The sequence below is a fragment of the Gopherus flavomarginatus genome, chromosome 2 (genome assembly GCF_025201925.1).
Source record: "Gopherus flavomarginatus isolate rGopFla2 chromosome 2, rGopFla2.mat.asm, whole genome shotgun sequence".
In the NCBI taxonomy this organism is placed as follows: Eukaryota; Metazoa; Chordata; order Testudines; family Testudinidae; genus Gopherus; species Gopherus flavomarginatus.
In genome coordinates this window covers 104057079-104071782 of record NC_066618.1, presented here as the reverse complement: position 1 = coordinate 104071782, position 14704 = coordinate 104057079, and the positions used below count along the sequence as shown (strand labels likewise).

At 44.9% G+C, this 14704-nt stretch overlaps 1 protein-coding gene across 1 annotated transcript; it reads right to left on the bottom strand.

Moving 5' to 3' along the window:
* Positions 1 to 8339: 8339 nt before the first annotated feature.
* LOC127043705 (zinc finger and SCAN domain-containing protein 29-like) lies at positions 8340 to 11056 on the bottom strand. Its single transcript, XM_050937775.1, has 2 exons — positions 10139 to 11056; positions 8340 to 9007 (listed from the first exon to the last, which is right to left on the bottom strand). Exons 1-2 carry the CDS (start codon positions 10659 to 10661, stop codon positions 8424 to 8426), a joined length of 1107 nt encoding a protein of 368 aa, XP_050793732.1. The 5' UTR covers positions 10662 to 11056; the 3' UTR covers positions 8340 to 8423.
* Positions 11057 to 14704: the final 3648 nt, after the last annotated feature.

Genomic DNA, 14704 nt, shown 5'->3' with positions numbered 1-14704 from the left:
TTCAATCAGCTTGGACATTAGGCAATAGCTTAATCAGGGTCCCCTTTTGTTGTGATTTCAATGCTGGCGAGGTTGTTTAGACACAAAACTCAGATTAATTTCAATTAATCAGACAGCTTTGAAAAACCTCAACCTTTGTTTCTAGTCAGTTTCACTTGTGGGTTCTCAATGCTGAAAAAGTTTGATTGCAAACCCTGAAAGGCAATGCTTAAATTCAAATGAGGACTGTTTTCCTTGGACATACACTATTGATATGAAATATTAGTTTCATATTTAAAAAAAAACTGTCTGCCAGTAAATGTAGAATCTAAACTACCTGACAATGTCCCTTTAAACCAAATATTTTCAATACAAACAAATTAACAAAGGTATTAAATACAAAAAGATCCTAGAATTTTCCCCAACTTCACATTCCTTATTTTTTTAGTATATGAACTACCCTATCTTGTTACAGAAAATCAAAAGAAAACTCAAACTTACACTGTAGTGTAGTTAGAGATCTGACTTGGGAGCCTGTAATGCTATTTTTCCAGCATGCCACGTCTTCAGTGTATCAGCATTTTTCAACATATCAGTGATTCAACAAGAATAGTTTCATGAAACTGCAGTGATTAATAACAGCCGATAAAGCTTCAACTCCTGTTTTATTTTGCAGATAAACACAGATCTCTCATGAGAGAACGAACTACAGAAATATTGATTTTAAAATGCACCATTTTTAGGAACCTGTTTGCCCCCTCCTTCTTAAATGAAGGGAGAAGCTTTCATGTCACTTGCTGATTTAAAGGTGAATGGCTTAAAGGTGAACTGCATGGTTTGGCACAACTGGCAGTCACAGATGATACGCCAAGGACTGGAATAGCAAAGCTGTTGCACAGGAAGTGCACTGCCAGATGATGTTGGCAAAAAATGAGATAATAGTAGGCTGTGCTATACCCAGCACTAGCTAATGCACTGACTTTCATTTCCCTCAGATATAAAATTTATGCTGTGCTTGTGAGAGAGAGAGAGAGAGAGAGCATCAACTTTATTCAAGTGCATTGCATTTATATCAGCAAAGTGTTTCAGTGCACAAGACTGAGCAACTGGTATTTTTAATATTCTTTAAAAAGCTATATAAGGAAATATCTACATGCTGTTTAGATGAGTTTGAGCATGCTTGATACTTGGCTGACCACCAGCACTACACTGAATTATTCATCACAATACTTGACATCATTGAAATTTGATGCATGCAGAACTAAAGATTAAGATCCTTATGTAATTTTTATCCTGGCCTTATATAGGTAAACTGCCACTAATCCCCAAATAGCAAACAGGGAGAGTTTCTCTCCAAATAGTAAAGCTATTGGTTTTTAGAAGGTACAAAGACCCTGGGCCAGTACCCTCAGTGCTACAGCCCACTACAAAACCATCAGGTTGGTGAAACTCAGCAGTATTAGTCCCACTGCTTAAGGTGAACAGCCTCTCTTCACCTTCTCTCCTGCTGCAGTCTTGTCAGCCTGTCCCAGCTGTCATTTGGGGCTTCAGCTGAGTGGAATAGAAGAGGCAGTGTTACCTGGGAGGTTGCCAGCGGGTGCCAATCCCACAAGTGTGAATGCACAGAGGTAACTCCCAAAGAATAACATTTGCCAGTAAGTAACCTTTCTTTGACAGTGCATATACCAAACACACCAGTACATTGTAATGACCTGGCTAATGTGTATGTGTAACATTGCCTTCTGCCAGATGCAATCAGGACTGCCCAATTGTGTGCCCTATAGGCCAACAGTTCTCAAACTCTGGTCTGGGGGCCACTGGTGGTTTGTAAAGAACTGGCTGATCACTTGGTGCGGGTTCTTCTTGTTTACACTAAATCATATTCAAAGAAGCTTAAAGCAGTGGTTCTCAAAGCCGGTCCACCGCTTGTTCAGGGAAAGCCCCTGGCGAGCAGGGCCGGTTTGTTTTCCTGCCACGTCTGCAGGTTTGGCCGATTGTGGCTCCCACTGGCCGCGGTTCACCACTCCAAGCCAATGGAGGCTGTGGGAAGCGGTGCGGGCCAAGGGATGTGCTGGCCACCCTTCCCACAGCCCCCATTGGCCTGGAGCAGCGAACCACGGCCAGGGGGAGCTGCGATCGGCCGAACCTGCAGATGCAGCAGGTAAACAAACCAGCCCAGCCCACCAGGGGCTTTCCTGAACAAGTGGTGGAGCGTCTTTGAGAATCACTGACTTAAAGTACATTCCATACTTATCTAATATTGCTTTTCAATGTTTCCAGTTGCTGTAGTTGCTACAGGGATGTTATGTGAGTGTGAATGGAAGGGGGGGTGGTCTTCAGGATTACAGATAAAGCAGAAGATTGAGAAATAACTTGGAATGATATAAAGGCATGTAGAGCCAGATCCTCAGTTGGTGTAAATCGCCATAGCTCCATTGATGTTAAAGTTAACTTTGAATATGTCTACACTGCAATTAAAAACCCACAACTGGCCCAAGCCAGCTGACTTGGGCTCCTGGGGCTCGGTCTGCAAGGCTATTTAACTGCAGTGTAGATGTTTGGACCATGTGAGGCGGGAACTCAGGCTTCAGCCTGAGTCCAAATGTCTGCACTGCAATTTAACAGCCCTTTAGCATCTGAATCCGCTGACTGCAAGCCCAAGTCAGCTGGTGTGGGCCGGCCACGGGTTTTTAATTGCAGCGCAGACATACCCTTTGAGCTTTCTGTATTATCTCTGCATTTCTTGAATGCTGAGTGCTTGATTTCTCAAGCTTTAACATTTCGTTAATGCTAATCCTTTGACATGGAATAGATATGGGCATTTGGTCTTACCACATGAATATGCTATTCAGATTAATCAACCAAGTGGAGCCAACTTTTCCTAATGTTGCAATTCACCTAGGAGGCAACAAGGTAGTTTTGACTTTTTTCCCCTCAGTCAAATTTTCTCTCTGCTTGCCTGGTCTTGGGGTGGGGGGAGGGGGGAAAGAGGAGAGAACATTTAGAAGAGCTCTTTAGAAATTCACAAAAAGCTGAAATAAGTTCCTATGGGTCAAATCTTCAGCTAATATAGATGGGCATAAGTCCATCGATGATAAAGGAAGTATGCTGAGGATCAGACCCTGTAAAAGTACATTATTCAGGGATGTTTGGGAGGGAGTTCTTTTTTAAATAAATTGCTGTCTTTAAAATAGCAATATCAAACAGTCCAGGCTGACTTTCTATCCCTCTGAACTCAGTCGTGCTTCCAGAAAAAAACTGGTTCAGAAAAAGGTCACGATGCGAGAATCTCATTTAGAATTCTGTTTCTGCCTTGCATTGTAGTATCAGTGCAGACAGCTCTGACAGCTTGCAGCAACAGTTCAGATTCCGGAGCATGGTGTCAATTTGATGCCATTGTCAAAAGTTTTCAGGCTTGAGTTTTCATTACAAAGCAAACAGCAGCATTTTCACACGCATTTCCATGTGAGCTTGGAGCAGCTTGTTTCCCGAGAGTAATAATTTCTGGCTACTAGTTAGTTATACCTCTGTTCTCTGAGCCTTTTGATTTTTACTCAGAGGTTTCTCTTAGTTTTTGCACAAGGAGACTTGACTGTCTTTAGACTTTTGCATTGACAATAGAATGATTCAGCAAAATTAACAGTGCTGATGGCACTGATGGCTATAAAGGTTTTATTTACTCTACCCAAACCCATCCATTACACTTTGTTCCAATGACACAATCGAACATAATTCCCTTATGTTTTCTTTTTAATAGATTCCACCCCCCTGCCTTTTGCTACTTTCTTTGGCATGTTACTTTGGTAGCAGTGGGTGCCCATCTGTGTATTCCATCAAGCCACATTGGACAAAGAGCGTTCTCTTCCCTCACACAGTCTGCATCGGGGAGGCCAAACTACAGCCGGTGGGCCTGATCCAGCCTGCCAGCCGTTTTAATCAGGCCCTCGAACTCCTGCTGGGGAGTGGGTTCTGGGGCTTGCCCTGCTCCGGCACTCCAGCCAAGGAGCAGGGTCAGGGGCCGTTCCATGCAGCTCCCGGAAACAGCGGCTTTGCCCCACTCCAGCTCCTACGCGTAGGGGCAGCCAGGAGTCTCTACTCTGTATGCTGCCCTAGCCCCAAGCACCACTCCTTCAGCTCCCATTGGCTGGGAACTGTAACCAATGGGACCTGCAGGGGCAGTGCCTGTGGACAGGGCAGCGCGCAGAGCTGCCTGGCCACAGCTCTGTGTAGGAGCTGGAAGGGGGACATGGCTGCTGCTTCTGGGAGCCGCTTGAGGTAAGCGCCGCCCAGAGCCTGCACCCCAGAGCCTCTCCCCACACCCCAACCCCCTGACCCAGCCCATATCCCCTTCCCACCCTCCAAACCCCTCAGTCCCAGCCAGGAGCACCCTCCTGCACCACAAACTCCTCATCCCCAGCCCCACCCCAGCCCGCACCCCCAGCCAAAGCCCTCACCCCCTCCCACACCCCAACCCCAATTTTGTGAGCATTCATGGCCCGCCCATGATCCTTGGGCCAAAAAGTCTGCCCACCCCTCGTCTACATAGAATATATAGTTTGGTTTCTCATAAGCTTTTGCAAACCTTGTATATCTTTTCAAACTCTTTTAAAAAGCATTCAGACTCCTATATTGTAGCGTTGCTGCCATGTAAGAAAGATTCAGACTAAAGTTTTACTAAAGGTAGATCATGTCAAACCAACCTGATCTCCTTCTTTGAGAAGGTGACAGACTATTTAGACAAAGGAAATGCAGTAGACCTAATTTACTTCTATCATAACCTTAGTCCCAGATTTGGACCTTAGCGTCCAAAATATGGGGGTTAGCATGAAAACCTCCAAGCTTAGTTACCAGCTTGGACCTGGTACCTGCTGCCACCACCCAAAAAATTAGAGTGTTTTGGGGCACTCTGGTCCCCCTGAAAAACCTTCCCTGGGGACCCCAAGACCCAAATCCCTTGAGTCTCACAACAAAGGGAAATAATCCTTTTTCCCTTCCCCCCTCCAGGTGCTCCTGGAGAGATACACAGACACAAGCTCTGTGAAACTACACAGAGTGACTCCCCCTCTCTGTTTCCAGTCCTGGAAACAAAAAAGTACTTTCCTATTCCCCCAGAGGGAATGCAAAATCAGGCTAGCAAATCCAACACACAGATCTCCCCCCTGATTTCTTCCTCCCACCAATTCCCTGGTGAGTACAGACTCAATTTCCCTGAAGTAAAGAAAAACTCCAACAGGTCTTAAAAGAAAGCTTTATATAAAAAGAAAGAAAAATACATACAAATGGGCTCTCTGTATTAAGATGATACAATACAGGGTCAATTGCTTAAAAGAATATTGAATAAACAGCCTTATTCAAAAAGAATACAAATCAAAGCACTCCAGCACTTATATTCATGCAAATACCAAAGAAAAGAAACCATAGAACTTACTATCTGATCTCTTTGTCCTTACACTTAGAAACAGAAGACTAGAAAGTAGAAACTGCTTCTCCAAAGCTCAGAGAAAGCAGGCAGACAGACAAAAGACTCAGACACAAACTTCCCTCCACCCAAAGTTGAAAAAATCCGGTTTCCTGATTGGTCCTCTGGTCAGGTGCTTCAGGTGAAAGAGACATTAACCCTTAGCTATCTGTTTATGACAACCTCGATTTCAGTAAGGCATTTGACACAGTTCCACATGAGGAATTATAGTCAAATTGGAAAAGATGGGGATCAATATGAAAATTGAAAGGTGGATAAGGAACTGGTTAAAGGGGAGACTACAACAGGTCGTACTGAAGGGTGAACTGTCAGGCTGGAAGGAGGTTACTAGTGGATTTCCTCAAGGATCGGTTTTGAGACCAATCTTATTTAACCTTTTTATTACTGACCTTGGCACAAAAAGCGGGAATGTGCTAATAAAGTTTGCGGATGACACGAAGCTGGGAGGTATTGCTAACACAGAGAAGGACCGGGATATCATACAGGAAGATCTGGATGACCTTGTAAACTGGAGTAATAGTAATAGGATGAAATTTAATAGTGAAAAGTGCACTTAGGGATTAATAATAAGAATTTTAGATATACATTGGGGACACATCAGTTGGAAGCAACAGAGGAGGAGAAGGACCTTGAGGTATTGGTTGATCACAGGATGACTATGAGCCGCCAATGTGATATGGCTGTTAAAAAAGCTAATGCGGTTTTAGGATGCATCAGGCGAGGTATTTCCAGCAAAGATAAGGAGGTGTTAGTACCGTTATATAAGGCACTGGTGAGACCCCACCTGGAATGCTGTGTGCAGTTCTGGTCTCCCATGTTTAAGAAGGATGAATTCAAACTGGAACAGGTTCAGAGACGGGCTACTAGGATGATCCAAGGAATGGAAAACCTGTTATATGAAAGGAGACTCAAAGAGCTTGGCTTGTTTAGTCTAGCCAAAAGAAGACTGAGGGGGGATATGCTTGCTCTTTATAAATATATAGAGGGATTAATATTAGGGAGGGAGAGGAATTATTTAAGCTTAGTACCAATGTAGACACAAGAACAAATGGGTATAAATTGGACACTAGGAAGTTTAGACTTGAAATTAGACAAAGGTTTCTAACCATTAGAGGCGTGAAGTTCTGGAACAGCCTTCCAAGGGGAGTAGTGGGGGCAAAAGACATATCTGGCTTTAAGACTAAGGGTATGTCTACACTTACGGTTTTGCAGCGCTGGTAGTTACAGCTGTGTTAGTACAGCTGTATAGGGCCAGCGCTGCAGAGTGGCCACTCTTACAGCAACCAGCGCTGCAGTGTGGCCACATTTAACAGCACTTGCAGCGCTGTTGGGAGTGGTGCATTGTGGGCAGCTATCCCACAGAGCACCTCGTCCCATTTCGGCGCTGCGGCTTGTGGGTAGGGGAAGGAAGTGTGATTGTCTTTCCGCTTCCTGTTCCAACGCCCCGTGGTGCTTTGCTACACATTCCGAGCAGTTTGGCGGCATTGTGATTGTACAGCGTTTATTCTGCGATTTTCGTTATAAATGGATCCTGAGCAGCTGACGACCTTATTGATGAATGTTGCCAGCACATCGCGCTTGGCAGTGGAGCTATTCCTTCAGCTGCAAAATGAGAGTGAGAGTGACAGTGAGAGTGCCAGTGACAGTGAGGAGTCAGACGATGATATTGAATCGCCTCACTGTGAAGACAGTAAATTGCTTGTAGCAGTAACAGACGTGCTCAGCTCCGTGGACCGGCGCGTTTGGGCTCAGGAAACCAGCACTCAGTGGTGGGATCAAATCATCCTGCAATCGTGGGATGACGAGCAGTGGCTGCAGAACTTTCGGATGAGAAAAGCCACTTTCATGGCACTGTGTGCTGAGCTCGCCCTTGCCCTGCGGCGCAGGGACACAAGATTGAGAGCTGCCCTGCCAGTGGAGAAGCAGGTGGCTATTGCAGTCTGGAAGCTGGCAACTCCAGACTGCTTCAGATCGGTGGCGAACCAGTTTGGAGTGGGAAAGTCTACCATTGGAATGGTGCTGATGCAAGTTTGCAGGGCCATTAATCGCACCCTGCTAAGAAGAACCATGACTCTTGGGAACGTGCAGGACATTGTGGATGGCTTTGCAGAAATGGGGTTCCCTAACTGTGGAGGTGCAATAGATGGGACGCATATTCCTATTCTGTCATCACCCCACCTGGCATCAGAGTACGTTAATCGCAAGGGGTATTTCTCCGTGGTTCTGCAAGCGCTTGTGGATCACCGTGGGCGTTTCACTGACATTTACTCAGGATGGCCTGGAAAGGTGCACGATGCACGCATCTTTAGGAACAGTTCCCTGTTCAGGAGGCTGAGGGCCGGGACTTTTTTCCCAGACCGCAAGATAACAGTAGGGGACGTCGAAATGCCCACTGTGATCCTTGGAGACCCCGCTTACCCCTTAATGCCCCTTAATGCCCTGGCTCATGAAACCATATACAGGGAAGCTTGACAGGAGCAAGGACCGGTTCAACTACAGGCTGAGCCGGTGCAGAATGACTGTGGAGTGTGCCTTTGGCCGTTTGAAAGCACGCTGGCGCTGTCTTTATGGGAAGCTAGATTTGGTGGAAAGCAGCATCACCGCTGTTATATCCGCATGCTGTACCCTCCATAATATTTATGAACGGAAGGGTGAAAGATTCAGTGAGGAATGGACCTCCGAGGTTCGACGCCTAGAGGATGAGTTTGCTCAGCCAGAGAGCAGGGCTAATAGGGAGGCCCAGGAAAGGGCTTCCAGGATTAGGGATGCTTTAAGGGAGCAATTTGATGCTGAGAGCCAACAGTAATGTTTGATGCATTTTATATGCTTTGCTTTACCTTGGTGTATAATATTTACCACTTCCAGCAACAATATAACGTAGTGAAATAGAAAAAAAGAACTTTATTCAACATACAGTACATAACAGGCAAGGGGGTTGGGGTGGTGGATTGTGGATTCTCAGGTTTTAATATGTCCTATTTTGATCACTATTCAATGTCTGCTGCAATTCAGGATTACTATGCTGCAGAATAATGGGGGTGGAGTGAACAGGGTAAGAATTATAGTTCTCAGGGCTGGTAGGTGATCTTACAGGTGTTGGGGGCAGCTGGGGATAATAAGGAACTGGCTGCTGGAGAAAGTTGTTTTGTGGAAATACTGGGGAACAAGGAAGAGGGCTTTGGGAGGGCTGTGGGTTACCACGGTACATATTTGTCTGCATGGCTACAATAGACTCGAAAGACTCAGTTTGGCGAGCCAGGAGGCTTATCATCTGCTTTGTGGTTTTTTTGGAAGACAATTCCTTTCTCCTGCTTTCTGTTTGCCTCCATTCATGCACACTCTTTCTCCATTCATGTACACTCTTTCTCCATTCATGTACACTGCTTCTCCATTCATAGGTCTCCTCTCTCCATTCCTCTGTCTTCCTACTTTCTCTGTTGTAGTGGCTCATAACAGATTTCATCAATTCCTCTTTTGATTTTCTAGGATTCCGTCTCAAGTTCTGCAACCTACGTGAGGCCGGTGATCCGGCTGCAGTAGTCAAGGTCACTAGAAAAAAGAGAGATAGAAACATGTAATACACAGAGGCTACATTATTTATTATCACTTGGTGAAGGACTTTTTAGACTTTTGGTAGCATCCTTCTCACATACCTCACAGAGGGCAGGCAAGCTAAGTCATGGCGAGCAATGGGGTGAGTGGTTTTGCCCTGATTTCCCCTTGGGAGTGGGAATTGACCAGTGGGTCACTGGGGTTTATCAGCAATGGGTACAGGAGGTAGCTGGTGTCCTGAAGAGGGGACAGTAGTGAACAGGAAGGTGGTGAGCTAGCTGCTTGGGGGGGGGGGGGGTGGTCTATGGTCCGCGTTCACGCTGTCCTGCTGGTGGGGGGGGGGAAGCAACGCAGTGCTGGATGCCTGCTTGGAGGGGGGGGTGGGGAACACCGGAGCACATCGCGGTGCTGGATGCCTGCTTGGAGGGGGGGGTGGGGAACACCGGAGCACACCGCGGTGCTGGATGCCTGCTTGGAGGGGGGGGTGGGGAACACCGGAGCACACCGCGGTGCTGGATGCCTGCTTGGAGGGGGGGGTGGGGAACACCGGAGCACACCACAGTGCTGGATGCCTGCTTGGAGGGGGGGGTGGGGAACACCGGAGCACACCGCGGTGCTGGATGCCTGCTTGGGGGGGGGGGAAACACAGGAGCGCACCGCGTGGCTGCCTACGTGCTGGGAGGGGGGGTTAAAAACAGAGCACCATGGGCTGGGGAAACGCGAACCTGGCGCCCTGCACTCAATTATCCCTAAACTCTCAACAGGGTTTCCTACTGCCAGACATATCACTGCTGCGTGTTACCTGGGAAGAGAGGGAGGGTCTTCTACAGGAATGTGGATACTGCCCTGGCTCCTATACAGCTTGCCTGTGTGCAGCCATGGTCCCCCCATCCCTCGCTGCACAGTGGATCGGATGAGTTAGCCTGACCGGGACAGGGACCATGGTGGCTCTCCCGATCAATTTGAGAAAGCAAATTGCAAACGCTCTTGCAGCAACATTTCAAGAGATTACCGAGGCAGATTACAGAGACGTGATAGAGCAAATCAATGGGCTATTCCACGTTTAGGCATGCATGCAGGCAGCCATAACCAAAACCCTCCTCTCCCAAAACATAAAAATCTACTTACCCCGAGCACGATCCTCAGCTTCTTCCTCAACATCAACTTCCAGCTGCTGCGACTGGCTAGCCTCCTCCGGGCTTGAGAAGAGCTCCTGGCTGCATGTGTACTGGGACTCCGGGGTGTCTCCCTCCACGCCAGTAGCCTCACTGTCGCCGTCCTCTACACCCTCCCCCACTTCTCCCTGCTCTGAACTCTCCATCGTGCTCCTAGGATTGGCAGTGGGGTCACACCCAAGTATGGCATCCAGCTCCTTGTAAAAACGGCAGGTTGTGGGGGCAGCTCCTGAGCGGCGATTTCCCTCATGGGCTTTGCAGTAAGCACTCCTCAGCTCTTTAATTTTTACCCTGCACTGCAACGCGTCCCGTTCATGGCCCCTTCTCATCAAGGACTGCGATATCTGCCCATAGGTATCATAATTTCTCCTTCTGGAGCGCAGCTGTGCCTGCACAGCCTCCTCTCCCCAAACACTAATGAGGTCCTGCAGCTCTGCATTGGTCCATGCTGGGGCTCGTTTGGTGCATGGAGGCATGGTCGCTGAGTGATTGATTGATTGATTGATTGATTGCACTCCACGCCTGGCTGAGCAAACAGGAAGGGGATTTTTAAAATTCCCGGGGCATTTAAAGGAGGGGTCAGGTGAGCCCAGGGCAGTGGAGTTTGCATGATTACCAGAGAGGCTTCTCAGGTATGCTGGGATACCTGCTTATGCCACGGAGGTCAGTAAAAACGCTGGTGAGTATCTACACTTGAGGACCAGCGCTGGTGATCCAGTGCTGCATCCTCTACACCCGAGGCTCGACCGGGTGTACGGCCAGCGCTGCAACCAGGGAGTTGCAGCGCTGGCCGTGCTGTGCAAGCGTGTACACCACCTAGGTTGCAGCGCTGTAACCCCCTCACCAGCGCTGCAACTCTGTAGTGTAGACAAGGCCATTGCTTGATAAGTTTATGGAAGGGATGGTATGATGGGATAGCTTAATTTTGGCAACTGATCTTTGGTTATCAGCAGATAAGTATGCCCAGTGATTGGTGATGGGATGTTGGATGGGATGGGATCTGAGTTACTGCAGAGAATTCTTTTCTGAGTGCTGGCTGGTGAGTCTTGCCCACATGCTCAGAGTTTAGCTGATCACCATATTTGGGGTCGGGAAGGAATTTTCCTCCGGGGCAGATTGGCAGAGGCCCTGGAGGTTTTTCGCCTTCCTCTGCAGCGTGGGGCATGGGTCACTTGCTGGTGGATTCTCTGCAGCTTGAGGTCTTCAAACCACAATTTGAAGACTTCAATAACTCGGACATAGGTTAGGGGTTTGTTATAGAAGTGGATGTGTACGGTTCTGTGGCCTGCTTTGTGCAGGGGGTCAGACTAGATGATCACACTGGTCCCCTCTGACCCTGGAGTCTATGAGTCTATGAGTCTAAATGTAAATGGGGATGATCAGCTATTTAACTAGAGGCAAAGCTTTAACTTTTTATATTTCCAAAGAAAATGGGCTAAATTTAGACCATTTTCCATTTAATAAAATACTAATAATGTTATAATAAGAATGGATTTTTGTGTTTGTTTTTATAAGAATAATTTTTAGATTTTTATTGAAAGACCAGAAATACTGGAATTTCAATAGTTCATATTTTGGAAACTGTTCTAATTTTGGGTAGGATTCTGCTCCCCTTCCTCGTGTGGAATAGGGTCTTACTATGCAATGTTGATCGCAATACAACTGAATGTGTGTAGTGATGAAAGAATTGGGTCCCTGATGATTTTTGGTATTGGACATTCTGTTTCTCACTGTATTTATCAACATTTGTATCAAATGTATCAACATTTGGTTGATATTGAAATGATTATGTCTCTAGAGCTTTTTGGTATTAAGAACAAAATTAACATAATTATAAACTGCTAACCACTGGTTACATTCTGCAAAAAATCAGTTTTGCAAATCTGGCCGCAGTTTCACTGCTACAGACGCTCAGTGTGAGTCAAAAGCTAGAAATTTCTTCTCGGATGACTCATGCAGAATACAAAGTCCAGGAACCAGCATAAAGTCTCAGTTTCCACCCTTTGCTTATAAAAGGAGGATAATCATTCCTGATGACATAGCACTGTCTCAACTGAGCATGCTCCAACAAGACTGATTTTAGCACACCAGGAACACCATAGAAAGACCTACTGTCAATATATCTGCAAGTGACTGTCTTCAAAGGGGAATGTACTGTGTATCTTTTCTGCCTAGTTTATACTTGACTGTGCTCTGCTATATCTAAGAGCTAGGTTATGCAACTCTTTTTCATATTGGTAGTATGGGACTTCTCATCTGATTAAGGGTAGCACAGTCTAAGACAAAGATTACAAGGCTCTGGATTTGGATATTTGAAACCAGCAAATTTAATTTATTCTACCGTTAGGATAGAGGCATAATACCCATGTCAGTGCTTTTGCTGTACCTTTACATGTGCTTCATATCAACATATACAACATACCTAATGTATGAACTCTCCTTGATCCTTTGTACCCTTTCCCCAAAGACAAAAATTTGAGGGCTGGCAACCACTAGAAGAACTCTCTGTAGATATATAGATATAAAGGCTTGCCATGTTAATTAGAAAATTTACCAGCCTGGGCATAGAATCTACTTGACCATTCTTTGCCATGGTGACTGATGTTAACAAGACAATGAATGTTTTTTAATTAATTCCTACTTACTTGACAGAGTGAGTAGAATTTTGCAAATCTGCCCTCTCCCACTGCCATATGGCCTTTAGAGGGAAAGCCAGTAACTAGCCAGAGGCTCCAGCCAGTACAAGCAGCTGCAGACATGTTGTGTTATAATATATGACTGTCGTAATATACTGCTACTACTCTTGATATGCCATGGTATAATGTAAAAAATAATAAAAGTAGTATATAAAAAAAGAAAAACTACAAAATAATCAAACTGAACATATCATTTTGAAAGGAAATTTAGAACATTTTCAGAAATGAAATTTTCCTAAATGCAAACTTTTCAGAATTTCCATTTCATGAGAAATTTCAAAAATTACTCTTTTCATTCTAATTTATGAAACCACATTTCAAAATGTAGAAATTTCCCATGAAACAGAAAATCTGAGTGTCAGTCGGCTCTATTTGTGATACCATACTAACAAGACAAACCACTTTTAAGTCATATGCACATTTACTATTGAATATTTACTTATATGCAAAGGATCATATGATATCAAAGAGAGAGATACAGACAACCTAGGTACAGAAAGGATCACAAACCCTGACCCTATTGAAGTCAATGAGATTTCAAAGAAACCAGGATTTCACCCAACTTGTTTACTGTTTACAAATATTTACAAATGGAGATGTGATTCTTCAAATAACAAGAGCCTGGCCATCATCTGAAAAATAAGAACAAAAGGCTCCCATTTTCAAGGTAAACTGCATCGTACTCTGCAGCTTCCTGAAAACACAATCTATTGGTCACTGAAACATGACTGGGGCCACACATAGGTCAAATGGAATAGTTATAAATGGAAAGAATCCATGGGCCTGGTTCTTTTTCAAATTTCCCTGGTTTTAGACTGGTAACTTCACTGATGTCAATGGGTAACTTCTGATTTACAGTTATGTGAGAGATAAATCAGGCTTCTTGACCAAAAGTTGCATTTGTGACTGTACAAGATTCTGAACTCTGCTTGCTACCATTGGTTAAGGCAAGACTGATATATAGAAAACCCCAATTACTTTATCAATATCTTCATCTATTCTGTACGTTGAATAGTTAGTAAATCAAATACAAATGAGCACTTGTCATAGACATTATTTCAATGGTCTATGGATCAAAAAACCTCCCCTGTACCCCATTGGCATGTCACCAGTATCAACCATCATTTTTCATTTGTTTCATGTTCCAAGTATCTTTGAAAAGGTGGCCCGTATTACCTCCATCTTCCTATTTTCTTTTCTCTCTGAAGTGATTCTTGATTATATCAGATCTCTCTTCATTGGTTTGGTATTCCTACATGGATTATAATTAGTATGAAATTGCCCAGTGTTTATATTTTTATGGTAATATCATTAGGAAGGCATCATGCTATACTTACTTTTCTATATCTGGGCTACATATGTCTCAGTCTATGTTCCTTGCTCTTGAGTCACCATCACAATTACTTGGCCTTTCCTTTTGGTGACTCCTTTTCTGTGCTCAATCAATAATTGGGCTGCTGATCCTCCTTTGGGCTTCTCATAGTCCTTTCCTTCTGGGCCTTGTTGAGGTACAGGTAGAGTTCCATGTTAGCACAATTAATTGGCTCCTGTTTCTCTATATCCTTTAAACACCTACTGATTCTTGAGGCCATATTCCTTTATCTTCTGTCATTTTTCAACTGATTTTCATTCAGCCTGTCAGTGGTTTCACTTGCTATGGTTTATTCCCTTGGAGCTAATTTTCTGTAGAATTTTATGCATGTGCTCAATCAAGTTTTTGGTTTTCTATGTATCTCTTAGGGATTATAATTGCTCTCAATTTTGTGTTCTAATAGCCCATGAGTTTGTGGGTGATGCGGGATATTTCCCAGTACCTGAGCTCC